This window comes from Manis pentadactyla, chromosome 9 (assembly GCF_030020395.1).
Source record: "Manis pentadactyla isolate mManPen7 chromosome 9, mManPen7.hap1, whole genome shotgun sequence".
Lineage (NCBI taxonomy): Eukaryota > Metazoa > Chordata > Mammalia > Pholidota > Manidae > Manis > Manis pentadactyla.
Genome location: NC_080027.1, coordinates 93,642,265 through 93,659,465, shown reverse-complemented (window position 1 = coordinate 93,659,465; position 17,201 = coordinate 93,642,265). Strand labels below are relative to the sequence as shown.

General features: G+C 40.4%; 1 protein-coding gene across 6 annotated transcripts in view; it reads right to left on the bottom strand.

Annotated features, from left to right (window-relative positions):
• The window catches only part of TP53BP2 (tumor protein p53 binding protein 2), a 79,532-nt gene that overhangs the window by 7,841 nt on the left and 54,490 nt on the right, over window positions 1–17,201 (bottom strand). For all 6 annotated transcript variants that reach the window (XM_036932095.2, XM_036928162.2, XM_036927352.2 and 3 more), the window contains 7 exons: window positions 16,264–16,374; window positions 15,809–15,957; window positions 14,623–15,082; window positions 12,361–13,133; window positions 9,584–9,721; window positions 8,749–8,882; window positions 79–245 (listed from right to left, as the gene is read on the bottom strand). In XM_036932095.2, the coding sequence (XP_036787990.2) occupies window positions 79–245; window positions 8,749–8,882; window positions 9,584–9,721; window positions 12,361–13,133; window positions 14,623–15,082; window positions 15,809–15,957; window positions 16,264–16,374 (1,932 nt within the window). The remainder of the gene's footprint in view (window positions 1–78; window positions 246–8,748; window positions 8,883–9,583; window positions 9,722–12,360; window positions 13,134–14,622; window positions 15,083–15,808; window positions 15,958–16,263; window positions 16,375–17,201) is intronic.

The window sequence follows — 17,201 nt, the reverse complement described above, 5'->3', positions numbered from 1 at the left end:
TTTCACATAACAAAAATACTTACCGAACCATGCCCTGGAGACACAGGATGAACGAGCACATTCAGATCTGTTACATACCATAAAGAAACTGAGAGCACTGGGTGTAGCCCTCCTCCATCTCCTCACACTTGTCTGCAGCCGTCTGCATATCACTGTAGGTCATGGCGAACACAGCGGCTCCGGACTCCACCAAAAACTTACACACCTGGACATTGTTACAGGAGGCAGCACAGTGCAGTGGGGTCCTGCAGGGTGAGAGGCAGCAAGGGCTACAGAGGCTTCCTAAGCAAAGTGACTCCTGCTATGATGAGGGGTCTGGTAAGGAAGTTCCTGAGTCTGTCATCTGGGCCTGTCCTTCTTACTCAGTTATTTAAAATTGGTTTAACAGAGATGCTTGAGCCCCTCAGAGACCTCCAGCCACAAAGGAATGTATCAACGCTGGGCTATGTGAGGGCTTGGGCAATGCAGGGGTGCAAGGAGGCGAGAGCACAAGGGAAAGCACAGAATAGTCTAAGATGGGGTAGACTGGACATAGTGTTGGGCTCTGGGGCACCCAGCATGATTATTTCTGCAGTGCAGAGGTCAGAAGTCTTTAAGATACAGGCCTTCACTCAAACCATGTGCTTTAAACATCCTTTTGTCACCATCAATGTTGAAGGATCTAAGTTGCACATAAAGACCTTATCCAGCATTTTTAAAAATCTAAAGTAAATTTTAATTGAAAAAAAAATTGTCAATTCAATTCAGATTAAAAAAATGACTGTAAAATCCACACATTTCAATCTCTGGCAACTGTCATCAGGAACTTACTAATACCACTAGGAGACTCTTCTCCAGCACTCAAATGCTTTGTAACATAGTAGAAACAGCCCAGATTAAAGGTACAGATGTGCAAGGCAGCACCATGGCCTAAACTCAGAGGATGGGCTGAGAACGCTTACCAGGCTAAGTCCACCGCCCTTGTTTCTGAACCTTTTCTTCTGTCCCCTTGGGGAAACATCTTTAAAGAAAAATTTATTCCCCATTCCCCACCCCACAACATTATCATTAATAGTTTGGTGAATATTACTACAGATTTTTAAACTGTGGCTCTTTTAATAGTCTATGTATAATTATGTATAATCAAACTCCCAATATTAGGGAAAAAGGACATTATAACACATTAATTTGTTTTAAAAATAAACCAAAATATTAGGCTAAAAATTTATATATCTAAATAAAGGAAATATATTAAAATATTAATGGTGTTTACCTCTAGATTTTGGGGTATAGATGGCTTGTTTTCCTATTTTGTACATTTTCCACAGTAGGCACATATTATTTTTATAAATGTAATTTTTAACAATTAAAAACCGAGATGATTCTCAAAGCATTACTAAAATCAAACCATAAAACACTGGAAAACAGTCGAAATGTCTAACAAGAGACGGTTACAATAAATGAGTACATAGTCATGTGGTAGAATATGAGGCTATTTGAAATTTATGTATATGTGGGTATGCAACCTATATGTATATACATGTATATTTGATCTTATAGCATAACTATGGCCTATAGTAAGAGAAAAACAGGCTATAAAATAAAAATACCTGGGAGAAATGACTAAAGATGGCGGCGTGAGAAATGAGACAGAGGCATGCTCCTAAAACTGCATATAATAAGAAAACATAATTAATACAACTAATCCAGAAAGAGCAACAGGAAAGAGGACTGTGCCAGACTGCATACACCTGGAGAAGAGAGCAGACCTCACCAAACAGGGTAACATACCAGAGCTGTGGCACTGCGGGACCCGAGCCCCTCCCCCACCCTAGCTCACTGGCAGGAGGAAGAGAAACGGAGCGGGCAGTGAGTGGAGCCCTGGGACTGCTGAACACCTAACTCCGGAGATCTGCTCTGGGAGCACAAACCTACATTTCACGGTGCTTGCATGGTACTCTCAGATTAGGGGGTTGGAAAGCTAAGACAGGCAGAATTCCGGGAGAGACTGAGATGCCAGCCACTTGTGGAAAGCAGGGATCCATATCCAGCTGCTCTGGGACAAAAGAAAGGTGGGCAATCTGAGAGACTTCCTAACAAGGAAGCCCTTAGCAAGAGGGCTGCTAAGGTGCAAGGATTACACAGAACTTACTGCTCAGAAGAAAGGACAGGTAGACAAAATTATCCGGGTGCCCTCTGCCCAGCAGGTTGGGAGCTTTCACGATCTTCAGGTGCTCCAGCTCCCTGGCTGGCTACACAGCTCCAAGGACCCCCTCCATGATACACAACCTACCATGACTTTTCCCCGGCCAGCTCCACCTGGCTCGCAAACCAGCAAACCCTACCCTGGCATTAGGCCAGCCAGAGGCAAAATCTGTCTACAGCAACTACAAATGCAAAGCATAGAGGCTTATACCTGTGTGCTTGGCCCACTGGGTCAGGCAGTGGAGACAGGAATAGCAGCCAGGAAGTAGGGAACAGCTCTTTCCTCCCCCCAGACACCAATACCACACCCCCGTGACCCCTGAGAGTGCTTCAGGGGCTGGGCATCTCCAGAGAGTAGAGCTTCAGGGCACTAGAGGGCGCCATATACAAATATGAAAAGCTAAAGGAACCTGGTTCAAAGCAAAATTATTAATACAATTCCAGAGAAAGATGTAAATGACATTGACCTCATGAATCTTCCTGAAAGGGAGTTCAAAAGAAAAATCATCACCATGCTAATGGAGGTACGGAAAGACATTTAAGAACTCAGGAATGAATTCCAGTCGGAGATTCAATAATTGAAGGGCACAATGGAGGGAAGTAAAAGCAGATGAGATACAATGAAGGAGATGATAAATGAAATAGAAAATAGAGAAGAGGAATACAGAGAAGCTGAGGCACAGAGAGAAAAAATGATCTCTTAAGAATGAAAGACTATTGAGAGAACTCTGTGACCAATCCAAACGGAACAATATTCACATTATAGGGATACAAGAAGAAGAGAGAGAAAAAGGGACAGAAAGTGTCTTTGAGGAGGTAATTGCTGAAAACTTCCCCAATCTGGGGAAGGAGATAGTCTCTCAGGCCATGGAGATGCACAGATCTCCCAACACAAGTGATCCAAGGAAGACAACACCAAGACATATAGTAACTAAAATGGCAAAGATCAAGGGTAAGGACAGACTATTAAAAGCAGCCAGAGAGAGAAATAAGATCACATACAAAGGAAAGCCCATCAGGCTAACATCAGACTTCTCAGCAGAAATCTTACAGGCCAGAAGGGAGTGGCATAATGTATTTAATGCAATGAAGCACAAGGGCCCGGAATCAAGATAACTTTATCTGGCAAGTTTATCATTTAAATTAGAAGGAGGGATTAAACAATTTTTAGATAAGCAAAAGCTGAGAGAATTTACCTCCCAAAACCATCTCTACAGTGTATTTTGGAAGGAATGCTATAGATGGAAGTGTTCTTACAGTTTAACAGCTGTCACCAGAGGTAATAAAAACACAGCAAAGAAAGTAGAACAATGAATTACTAAGCAAATGCAAAATTAAATTAACTAATGCCCAAAGTCAATCAAGGGATAGACAGACTACAGAATAGGATACCTAATATATAAAGAAGGGAGGAGGAAGAAAAAGGAGAAAAAAAAATAAAGAACCTTTAGATTGTGTTTGTAATAGCATATTAAGTGAGTTAAGTAAGACTCTTAGTAAGGAAGTTAACTTTGAACCTTTGGTAACCATGAATCTAAAGCCTGCAATGGCAATAAGTACATACCTATCGATAATCACCCTAAATGTAAATGGACAGAATGCACCAATCAAAACACATAGTCACTGAATGGATAAAAAAACAAGACCCATCTATATGCTGCCTACAGGAGACTCACTTTAAACCCAAGATACACACAAACTAAAAGTGAAGGGAAGGAAAAAGATATTCCATGCAACTAATAGGGAGAAAAAAGCAAGAGTTGCAGTACTTGTATCAGACAAAATAGACTTCAAAACAAAGAAAGTCACAAGAGACAAAGAAGGACATAACATCATGATAAAAGGGTCAATCCAACAAGATATAACCATTATAAATATCTATGCACCCAACATAGAAGAAACTACATATGCGAAACAAATACTAACAGAATTAAAGGGGAAATAGAATGTAATGCATTCATTCTAGGAGACGTCAACACTCCACTAACTCTGAAGGACAGATCAACCAGACAGAAAATGAGGAAGGAGACAGAGGCACTGAACAACACATTAGAAAAGATGGACCTAACAGACATCCTACAGAACTCTACACTCAAAAGCAGCAGAATACACATTCTTCTCAAGTACACATGGAGGATTTTCAAGAATAGATTATTTACAAGCCCACAAAAAGAGCCTTGGTAAATTCAAAAAGACTGAAATTGTACCAACCAGTTTCTCAGACCACAAAGGTATGAAACCAGAAATAAATTATGCAAAGAAAATGAAAAATCCCACAAACACATGGAGGCTTCACAACATGCTCCTAAATAACCAATGGATCAATGACCAAATAAAAACAGAGATCAAGCAATATATGGAGAAAAATGACAAAAATAATTCAACACTGCAAAACCTGTGGGATGCAGCAAAGCCCGTGCTAAGAGGAAAGTATATTGCAATACAGTCCTACCTCAGGAAAGAAGAACAATCCCATGTGAGCAGTCTAAACTCACAATTAATGACACTAGAAAAAGAAGAACAAAGGAGGCCCAAAGTCAGTAGAAGGAAGGACATAATAAAGATAGAGCACAAATACATAAAAGCGAGAAGAATAAAAAATAACAGAAAGAATCAATGAAAGAAAGCTGGTTCTTCGAGAAAATAAACAAAATAGATAAACCCCTAGCCAGACTTATCAAGAATATTAGAGAGTCTATTCACATAAACAGAATCAGAAATGAGAAAGGAAAACTCACTACGGACACCACAGAAATACAAAGAATCATTAGAGAATACTATGAAAAATGATATGCTAACAAACTGGATAACCTAGAAGAAAAGGACAACTTTCTACAAAAATGCAACCTTCCAAGGCTGACACAGAAAGAAACAGAAAATCTGAACAGACCAATTACCAGCAACAAAATTGAACTGGTAATCAGAAACCCACCTAAGAATAAAACTCCTGTACCAGATGGCTTCACCACTGAATTTTATCAAACATTAAATGAAGACCTCATACCCATCCTCCTTAAAGTTTTCCAAAGAGTAGAAGAAGATGGAATACTTCCAAACTCATTACATGAGGGCAGCACTACTCTAATATCAAAACCAGGCAAAGACCCACCAAAAAAGAAAGCTACAGACCAATATCCCTGATGAATGTAGATGCAAAAATACTCAACAAAATATTAGCAAACCGAATTCAAAAATAAATCTAAAGGATCATACACCATGACCAAGTGGGATTCATCCCAGGGATGCAAGGATGGTACAACATTCGAAAATTCATCAACATCATCCACCACATCAACAAAAAGAAGGACAAAAACCACATGATCATCTCCATAGATGCTGAAAAAATTCAACATCCATTCATGATAAAACCCCTCAACAAAATGGGCATAGAGGGCAAGTACCTCAACATAATAAAGGCCATATGTGACAAACCCACAGCTAACATCATACTGAACAGCGAGAGGCCGAAAGCTTTTCCTCTGAGATCGGGAAATAAACAGGGATGCCCACTCTCTCCACTGTTATTCAACATAGTACTGGAGGTCCTAGCCACGGCAATCAGACAAAACAAAGAAATACAAGGAATCCAGATTGGTAAAGAAGAAGTGAAACTGTCACTATTTGCAGATGAAATGATATTGTACACAAAAAACCCTAAAGACTCCACTCCAAAACTACTAGAACTAATATTGGAATCCAGCAAAGTTGCTGGATACAAAATTAACACACAGAAATCTGTGGCTTTCCTGTATACTAACAATGAACTAATAGAAAGAGGGAAAACAATTCCATGCACAATAGCATCAAAAAGAATAAAATACCTAGGAATAAACCTAACCAAAGAAGTGAAAGACCTATACCTTGAAAACTACAAGACACTCTTAAGAGAAGTTAAAGAGGACACTAACAGATGGAAACTCATCCCATGCTCCTGGATAGGAAGAATTAATACCGTCAAAATGGCCATCCTGCCCAAAACAATATACAGATTCGAGGCAATCCCTATCAAATTACCAAAAGCATTCTTCAATGAACTGGAACAACTAGTTCAAAAATTCATATGGAACCACCAAAGACCCGGAATAGCCAAAGCAATCCTGAGAAGGAAGAACAAAGTGGGGGGGGATCTCGCTCCACAACTTCAAGCTCTACTACAAAGCCACAGTAATCAAGACAATTTGGTACTGGTACAAGAACAGAGCCACAGACCAGTGGAACAGATTAGAGACTCCAAACATTAACCCAAACATATATGGCCATTAATATATGATAAAGGAGCCATGGACATACAATGGGGAAATGACAGCCTCTTCAACAGCTGGTGTTGGCAAAATTGGACAGCTACATGTAAGAGAATGAAACTGGATCACTATCTAACCCCATACACAAAAGTAAATCTGAAATGGAACAAAGACCGGAATGTAAGTCATGAAACCATAAAACTCTTAGAAAAAAACATAGGCAAAATGTCATTGACATAAACATGAGTGACTTCTTCATGAACATATCTCCCCGGGCAAGGGAAACAAAAGCAAAAATGAACAAGTGGGACTATATCAAGCTAAAAAGCTTCTGTATAGCAAAGGACACCATCAATAAAACAAAAAGGTATCCTACAGTATGGGAGAACATATTCATAAATGACAGATCCGATAAAGGGTTGATATCCAAAATATATAAAGAGCTCACGTACCTCAACAAACAAAAAGCAAATAATCCAATGAGAAAATGGGCAGAGGATCTGAATAGACAGTTCTCTAAAGAAGAAATTCAGATGGCCAACAGACACATGAAAAGATGCTCCACATCGCTAGTCATCAGAGAAATGCAAATTAAAACCACAATGAGATATCACCTCACACCAGTAAGGATCGCCATCATCGAAAAGACACACAACAACAAATGTTGGCGAGGTTGTGGAGAAAGGGGAACTGTGGAGAAAGTGGAAATTTACATTCCCACTGCTGGTGGGAATGTAAATTAGTTCAACCATTGTGGAAAGTAGTATGGAGGTTCCCCAAAATGCTCAAAATAGAAATACCATTTGACCCAGGAATTCCACTTCTAAGAATTTACCCTAAGAATGCAGCACTCCAGTTTGAAAAAGACAGATGCACCCTATGTTTACCGCAGCACTATTTACAATAGCCAAGAAATGGAAGCAACCTAAGTGTCCATCAGTAGATGAATGGATAAAGAAGATGTGGTACATATACACAATGGAGTATTATTCAGCCATAAGAAGAGAACAAATCCTACCATTTGCAACAACATGGATGGAGCTAGAGGGTATTAAGCTCAGTGAAATAAGCCAGGAGGAGAAAGACAAATACCAAATATGTGGAGTATAAGAACAAAGAAAAACTGAAGGAACAAAACAGCAACAGAATCACAGAACCCAAGAATGGATTAACAGTTACCAAAGGGAAAAAGACAGGGGACGATGGGAGGGAAGGGAGGGATAAGGGCGAGGAAGAAGAAAGGGGGCATTACGATTAGCATGTATAATGTGGGGGTGGCATGGGGAGGGATGTGCAACACAGAGAAGACAAGTAGTGATTCTATAACATCTTACTGCACTGATGGACAGTGACTGTAATGGGGTTTGTCGGGGGGACTTGGTGAAGGGGGGACCCTAGTAAACAAAGTTCTTCATGTAACTGTAGATTAATGATAACAAAATATTTAAAAAATTAAAAAAAAAAAAAGAATATTATCTTCCCCTGACTCCTCTGTTTCTCAGGCCATTCAATTTGCCTTGTGTGCCTCTCCTCACAAGTTTCTTTTAAGGGGTTTCTTTCCTACTCTCCCCCCATTCTAATAAAAGCATGGTTTGCATCCACCGGACCTTTTTTGCCTCCTGTCTATAAATACCCTGCATCTTCTGCAAGGGTCCCCTGTCTGCAGTGAGGGGGGTCTAAAAAGAAAAAAAAAAAAATCCTATATAGACAAAGGTAATTTTTTTATACTCCAAAATAGAGCATACTACAATTTCAAAATAAAATAACAAAATTTACCATTTATTCTATTCTAGTTATTGGAAATGACAGCAATTTATTAGGACTTTCATCATTATTATTTAACAATAATACATTATCGTATGAATAATATTCATCATTTATAATAGTATATCCTGTGTTTTATGCACACAACAGTTCTAAAAGGTGCTCCATGAGAAACGGATCCCATGGTCAAATATATTTGGGAAAGGTTATACTTTTAATTCTCCTTGGAGACACACAACGGACATCAGTACATTAAAGACTGAGAAGTTTCAGAGGGTTGGGGAAACTTTGCTTAAATCAGCATTTCTAGAATTGGCTGAAGCATGCTCATTAACTGTGTACCACTTTCTGAGATTTCTGCTAAACTTTAAAAACGCCACCTGCCCCAGATGGAAGTGAGACGACCACTGCATGCGGACGTGTTCACTTCTCCACCCTGAGTGAAAGGCAGCGAGGACACCGCACCCTCTGTGCTTCCCAGGGGCAGTCACAGTGCTGCTTACTCACTGCAGCACAGCAGGACAGCTGACACTCGAGCGGACCTCAACAAGAATCTTACCATCCGTCACTATCAGCTGCATTCACATTCACACCAAACAGTACCAGGAACCTGACGATCTCTGTGTGGCCCGCGCAGACAGCATTGTGCAGCGCAGTGATGCCTTCATCATTGGGCTGGCTTGGGTCATCCACCTACAGTAGTAAGGACGTCTGTCACTCAAGTTGCTTGTCACCTGAACTGTCACTATTAACTGACTCTTTAGGATTAAAAGCACAGAAAAAGACTTGTGGTACTTTTTTAAAATTATAACTAAAACCTACAGGATCGAAGAAAAACATACCATGGACAATTCTAGAAATCAGACAGACAGAATAACCACATTAAGTAGATACTATAGAGAGGTTTTTTTAAGAATTGAAGAAGTACCAGAAGCTATGTTCTTACAGTCATTTTGTTTACTTATTCTCCAACTTCCCACCACAAATGAGTGTGTACGTAGAGGTGCATTTGCCGTAGAAAGGAAAACAGGTCAGGTCAACTAAAATTATTTTAAATAGTAGCCTTCTGTAAAGTAGGGACAACATCTGTATTTAAAACTATACAGTACAAATCCATGCCTGAGCAGTTTCTAAGGATGGGCCAATCTCCCTGAGAAAGAGAAGTACTCTAGGGGACTCTAGTGAGAACTGAACTGCTGCATTATTGAACATTTTAGAGCCACATCTTTAAAAAAAACAAAGCCTGTTTGGAGCATGCACATGTTCCTGTCCATTGTCCCACGCCCAAAGAAGAAAGCAGTTTAAAAATACAATTTCTCCACTGCAGCTTTCTGTTCAGAGCTTTGAAACAAAATGCAAGGTTATATTTAAGAAATTTGCTAATTAAAGCATACCTCATAAATAATTCTCTGTACAAGGTCAAATTCTCCCTCCAAAGAAGAATCCAGAAGTAAAGCAAGGGGGTTGAATTTCACCCTCATCCCATGAGCAATGCGCTCCGAACCAGTTTTACGCAGGTTTGTCCTTTTGCCCTGTAGAGGAAATGCATGGAAAATCATGGTCTGACCCAAGGCCACCACCAATATGGGAGGAGTAACATCTCAGCTGCATTAGCGGAAGGAACTTTAAAAGTACACATTCAGCATATTTTACTAAAGTACATCTGTATTCAGAAAAGTAACTAAATCGTAATATACAGTTTAATAAATAAACCCATCTAACAAAGTGGGAAGGGCTTTTTCAAACCCAGCGAAATTACATTTGGGTAACCATGAGAGCCGGGGCTGCGCCAAGAGCATGCCCTTCCACGGCAAGCAGGCTGGCTTTTGTCAAGTATGGAAGTGAGCCAACACTGTCTCTAAGTAACCTATCTAGCGAGCACAGTAAACCTCGCAATTAAGTTGGGCAAGAGCACAACTCAGACTTGTAATACTAACATCTACTGAATAAGCATTCATTTATTCCTCACAAAACCCTATCATCCCATTTTACAGATAAGAAAATGAAGGCACATAGCCAGTAAACTTCAGAGCTGGAATTCAAATTCAAGTAATTTGGCTTCTTCAAAGCCCCTCCTTTTAAACATTTCACAACAAAATGCCTCCTTGTGAGCAAAGCATAGAACTAAGGTAAACCAATAAGAAATCCTACTAGCCTTAAAATGCTATCACTGTTTTGTATTAAAACTAACTATACCCCAAAACACCTACGTAAATCAAGTGTTTCCACATTTTAATAAGTTAGGCCTTAAAAAATAAAGGGCAAAATTACTAAGATTAATTCTAATATCCTATGCAGTAGGTTTCTTAAAACACATCAACCAAGTGCTAAAATTTGTTTCCTAACTATGGTATGACCTGTATTTGTCTTTATTGCATTTCAGATGTGGATAACTACTGAGCTTAAAAAACATTAACTGGCAATAAAACGTCTCACAAATGTGCAGTGGCTAAAATGTTGGGTTTCTTGGAAAAAAGAAAAGCAGTGTAAACACTACATGACTCTGATAACACAACTCCTGAGTAGCACTGGTGTGAGGACGCCTGCCACATCCATGACAGTGGCTTCTATTTTACTCGGCTGGGAAAGAAAAAGTAAACTCTTTCCTAAGAAAGAGAAAAACAGCATCTCAAAAAGAAATTATTTTACTTTATCAGCTCTGCTTTCCTTTTCCATCTTTGAGAGTATGAATTATTTTGACACAACCAACAAAATAACAAAAGTAGATGTTAAAACTTCTTTCCTTTTTGCATGTTTAACACTGAAGAAAGGGTAGGTGGGGTGGAGAGGCTGAAAGGGTAGGTGGGGTGGAGAGGCTGAGTGGATAAAGGGGCACAAAAATTCTTAATCGTAATATAAATTGGTCACAGGAATGGTAGTACAGCATGGAAAATATAGCCAGTGATTCTGTAACATCTTCCTATATTGACAGATAGTAACCACAATAGAGGGGGTGAGGATTTAATAATATGGGTAACTGCTGAACCATTGTGTTGTATACTTGAAACCAATAAAAGATTGTATATCAACGATACTTCAATAAAAAAGAAACTGAAGAGAAACATGCCTCAGAATGAAGGCACAAAGTTGTTAAAAAAGTGTTAGCTCTATTTTAAAACTCTTTTTTCTAGAATCCTACACACACACACACACACACACACACACACACACACACACACACACACACACACACACACACACACACACACACACACACACACACACACACACACACACACACACACACACACACACACACACACACACACACACACACACACACACACACACACACACACACCTCCAACAGATAAAGCACCTTTAAAAAAAATATCCCTGCAGTATGCTGTTTTGCTTTTTGGCACCATGAAACTAAATGCTTTCAAATTAAACTCTCAAAAAGCTTACTTCTTTAAAAGACATTCTAGGAATCTGATCTTTTCTCATCTATTTCAAAGTGACCTACTAACTTCCAAGCAAAAGCTTAATATCGGGAGTAGTGCAGAAGACATAGCCACGTCAATACATACAAGGCTTTGGGATAACATAACATAAGGCCAGAGTACAAAGAACCCCACGGGCTGTCATGCTGTCCAGAGGTGCTGGAACTGCACTGGAGGCGAGGCAGAGGCCCCATAGCCCAGTCCCTTCTCTGGCCCGTTTCATCCAGAACCCTCCAAGCTAAACGGTGCTGGATGTGTGAGGTTCCACCTAAATATTAAAAATAAGTTCACTCTTAGAAAAGTTTAAGAGTAATGTCCCCAATCAGAGAAGTTATGCCACCCTTCCAGGTTCACAGAACTTAGTTTCACTAAACTAGTGATCAATTTTGAATCCAGGTCTTTTCATGCCCAGCTGCTTCCCAAATATGTGACATCAGCTAGAAGAGAAACACAAATGTGGTATTTATAGGTATAAAAACAAAACTCTGTTTCCTTCACAAAGAAAGGGGTTCCTCTAAAAGAATCTTATCCAAGCTACTTTGTACCAAGTGAGCTGTAAAATAAAAGGGGATATGAACACATCTGCTACCACAGGCAATTCAAACAAAAACCATCTTTGCAAATGGCCCTACACTTGCTGGTGTTGCACTGAGTTCTGGTGATCAACCCCTAGAAGACTGTGACTAGGCAGAGGAGTGCTGATGGTCATAAGACACCAGGTCACTTACAGGAGGCAGGGCCCCCTGCCCAGTGATCTCAGGTGGGCACATGCTCACAGAGTCGTCGCCCAGTCCTTCTGGGTCCCCAGATGGGTATGGAGGGGGTGGGTAGGGAGGGTACTCCTCCAGGTACACGTCAAGCAGATGGGGAGCCTCTGGATTTGGCTCTCCCATGCTGTTCTGGAAATGTGGGCTGCTGTCTGTGATGCCTTCAGGCACATAGTCAAGGCCCGGAGAAGGAGTCAGCATGTCCCCATTCTCTGCACTGGCACTCCCTACTTCCTCTGGGGACACTGGCTCAGGAACCAGAGAGACCACCTCCTTCTCCAGCTCCACATGTAAATATGGATTCTGGATTTCCACTGGGCTGTCTGAGCTGGCAGTCACTGAGGTCGACTTGGAAGGGTATGATGGGACAGAGATGGTCTCCATGGCAGCTATGGTGGTCCTCTGGTACAAGAGTTTCTGAATATTCGGCCCATTAGGACCTTCTGGCTCTGTAATAGAGCTACGTTTCTTGAGTGGCCGTGGTGCATTAGACAGTTTCTTACGTAGGGCTTCTAAGTCAGCGTCGCTCTGGTTTCGGTAAGGATTAGATAAGAAAGGCAGTAATTTGGTTGGGCTGAGTGGCCGAGGAATCCTCTCATTCTCGTGGTTCTCTGGAGCGGAAGGAAGAGGCTCGATTTCAGGCCCCGGACTGCCAGGCCTGCCCTGGGCACTGGAGTAAATGTTCTCAGGGTGCTGCTGGTTCTGGGCGGAAGCAATCACAGGCTTGCCGTACACTAATTGGAAATGGGGAAAAAGCCCTGGTTAGTATTAATTAACAAAACCTAAAGTAACAAACATGGCTAACAATAACTAAAGCCTTTTCAAATTTCATAGCTATTACATAATACTCTTCAATACAACTAATTTTTAACAATAACAAACGACAAAGCAAGCCTTCCCATCTTTGCATAATAAACTTATTACAGAATGAAAACCCTCGTTCACTGTAACACACATTATTTTATGCACCACTAAGAAAGAAAAGACTGTAAAAACTGACTGTTAGCATCCATATTTAAAATGATAAAATGTGAAAAGAATTTAGAATCAATGAAATTTGGTAATCCTTTGTATCCAGATTAAAACTAAACATGCGTCCATCTTTCATACTTTTCAAAAGTAAATCAATGTGAGAAATCATGTTTGGCTTATAAAATTATTAAGAACTACTTTTATTTACAAAAACTATTCCCCCTAATATTGTGACTATATTAAAATTAACCAATTCTCAAATTATTATATTAGCAGTTTTTACCAAAGACTCATGAAAAGAAATGAGTCAAATGTAGCATATAAATTATTTGCTGTCAAGTTAAATTTATGACATTTTAGGCCATGATCACATGCTTATTTCATTACTGGAAAGCCACTTTCATACAATTAAAACATGGTGAATTTGATTCTAATCCTATAAACTAATGACTCTTAAAAAGAACCCAACAAATTAACAGATCATGTATGTTAAACATAAAGTAGTATTTTTGCTTTATATTTAACAAGTAACTGTGTTCTCATTAGAACTTACAATCGGAACATTTTTAAAAAAAATATACACCTGTGCAGCTGTCATGTTCCCCAAGAACACCTGATGAATCCCATACTGAAGACAGTCTCTGCCCTGTCACCCCTGGGTACAGCCTCTGCCCTGTCACCCGCAGGTACATTATGTGCCCTGTCACTCCCAGGTACAACCTGTGCCCTGTCACCACAGAATATAGCCTCTGAACTGTTACCCCCAATACAGCCTGTGCCCTGTCACCCCTACGTACAGCCTCTGCCCTGTCATCTACGGGTACCTTATGTGCCCTGTCATCCCCAGGTACAGCCTCTGCCCTATCACTCCTGGTGCACTGTGGCCCACACACTCATGAGCTCCTGAGCTCTCAGTTCTGAAGGGGCCCAGGGAGCAGGGAACAAATGCAAGTGGGTGATTACAATACAGGAGGCTTGTCTTCACTCTACATTTTATTTGCCTTATTCATTAATTATTTTCAAATTTATTTCATCTTATATCTGTTATCTTCAGTGCCTACTGCAGGAGTTGACTTTAAGTGGAAACTTTTAAATTCACACTTAAGAACAGAAGCCACAATTAAAATTCTTAGAATAAAAGCATCACTCGAAACAGGCACATGTCATTTTCTGTTTACTGACAAGTGGTGGCTCTGGTGTAGGACTTAACGCATCTTCTATGCAGGTCAAATAAGACCAAGACTCACTCACCACTGGAGAAGGGCAGCCCTCTGGAATGGGTTCTGGTGGGCGCGCTCTGCGCTGGCTGCTGGAGGCTCTTCCCAGGAGCCTGATGCTGTGTATACATGGAGTATATTGAGCTTGCTGCCACAGTCTGGGGCTTTCTGAAGGGAGGCAGTAGAGTGTCTTTGCAAGGCTGAGGGGTGAAGGGCCGGACAGCAGCAGCAGGGGGACTTTCTTGCTTAGAACCTGGAGGAAGAGCTAGGTCTTGGCCAACCGAGGGAGCACCAGGGGATAGCAGGACCCACTGCTGCCCTGCAGTTTTTGGTTTACTTCCCGTGGACACAACAGCTGTTGATAACTGCTGAAGATTTCCATCTGGCTTAATGTCTGATGGTGACTGACTAGGCTGTCCAAAATAAGGCAAATTAATCTGTTTTGGTTTTGATGGAACAGGAGGTGGTACTTTAGCCACATTTTTATTTGCAGCCTGAAATACACACACAAAAAGCCAATTAAAATATTGTTTTGCTGGGTACACAGGATGTTCCAGACAACCTAATTTCACAAATCTAAGAATATACTAAGAATACTAGCTTCACATTTTAAAATCATTAAACAATTTCAAATTTTTGAATGTAATCACATTTAATAAGGGACTTCAGTAATGGGATACAGTTCCTGCCCTGCACAACTCCCTCCTCATCGCCACTTCCTATTTGGGCAGCTATAACTGCCCACTTGAACATTTTTAACTGCCATTTTCACAAGACAGCACCAAAACTGAAAACCATTCTAGTTCATTGCAACTTCATGCAGTCGTGACAACTGGGGTAAAAACAACTCCCTCGGAGCTGCCATAAACTGGCGTCAAAGTTCAGAGCCCTCACAGCTATGGAAGATTCACCACCGAATCCTTTGACATAACCTCAGCTCCAAATTTTTAAGAAACAAAGTAACTGGGCAGCACAAATACGACGCTCTTCAATGTGCTCAGGTGTTTAGAAAATTGCATGAAGCAAGTATGTCCGGTCATTCTCCAATATGGCGAGACCACAAATACACTCAACAAACAGAATTAAAAGTAATAATGCTGTTATATTTTCACATATTTCAGATATATTTTGGGGTTTTTTTTGTTCTCCCTCACATAATACTTTAACTCTTCTAAAAAATACACAGAATTACCATTACATTTTAGAGTGGGTGTTCTTACCTGAGCATCCCGCAAGATATCTTCACTGCTCTGGTTTTTCCTCAGCACGCCAAAGAAGGGCGGGCCAGCAGCCTGGTCCACCGCGTCGAACATGGAAAAGGGACGCACCTTCTTCTCCTTCTCCCTCAGCGGAACCTCCCCTTCATCAGCTGAGAAAGGAGAAAAAAACCACTCTTGTATTCAAACTGTCTATGATAAACTTTCTTATTCACACATGTTTACCTCTTCTCAATATCTTTGAAACCCTATGCCTGCTAAATGCCTTCCTATTTTTAAATTAAGTTGACTATAGTATAGTGCAATGCTAGTAACTCCCTGGCTAAATGAAGGTGATCTGGAAATAAATACTGTCCCTAGTTTTAACACACTAGAAAATAAATTATCTAAAAAACAATACACAGCACACTCTAGATGGCCAGAACAGAACATTCAGGAGCACCACAAATAAACCTCACCTTGGTCTGGAGCGTTCCCAGAGCTTTTAGGGACAGGAGCAGAGGCTTGGTCCGGGAAAGGATCTGCATTTGGAGGACTCCACTCAGGGCCAAGCAGATGGATTTTAGAGGCTAGAATGCAGAAAAGCAATTACAAATAACCCAGCATTCTAAAGAGATTTTAATGGTTCATTCTGCTGTTAAGAAGTTGAAGCTCTAAAAACAGTTTTAACTTTCAGACTCACAACAACCCCAGTAAATTTATTTAGAAAATATGAGACTTCATATGTCTAATGTAAGATTTTTCCCCTTCGCTCAAACAATTTTAAATTAGTCATGATATACAGAAAGTCTGCTAGAGCCTTCACTAGGTAAGAAAGCGCCGCCATCACACTCAGGAAGCGGCTCCCAGTACAGCAGCTGCAGGCTCTCGGGTACACCCTACCTAAGGACACCACAGTGACACGCACTACCCAATGGCAAAGGGCTTTTAACTTGTAAATTCAGCCACTAGCTTTCACTGTCTAGGCCGTGTGTTCAGGATTTTTCTACACTGGTAATTAAGTTTCAAAGCCACAGCTTTTATTTTTCCTTATAGAAACAAAACAAGAATAACTCTTTCTACAATAAAACCCAGACTGTGTACCAGTATTGCTTCCCAATAGTAATTACCACAAAACAATTAATACTTTTAAATTTTGCTATTTTCTACACATGATAGTGGTTAAGGAAGAGACACAATCCTGGCTGTTATCTTGTCCTTTGGGGGTCTGAATGATAAGGTCATTAAAGGGTGTCTTTACATTACTTTTCCTAAAATTTCCCTTCATTTTCTCCTCATCACAAAACTCTGGCTTGTTCCTCCAAATATACCTGAGGGACTATACAGAATGCACATTAACACGATGAAGCTCTGTTATTTTCATTTTTATCTCCCAGTATGTTTACCTTACTCTAAA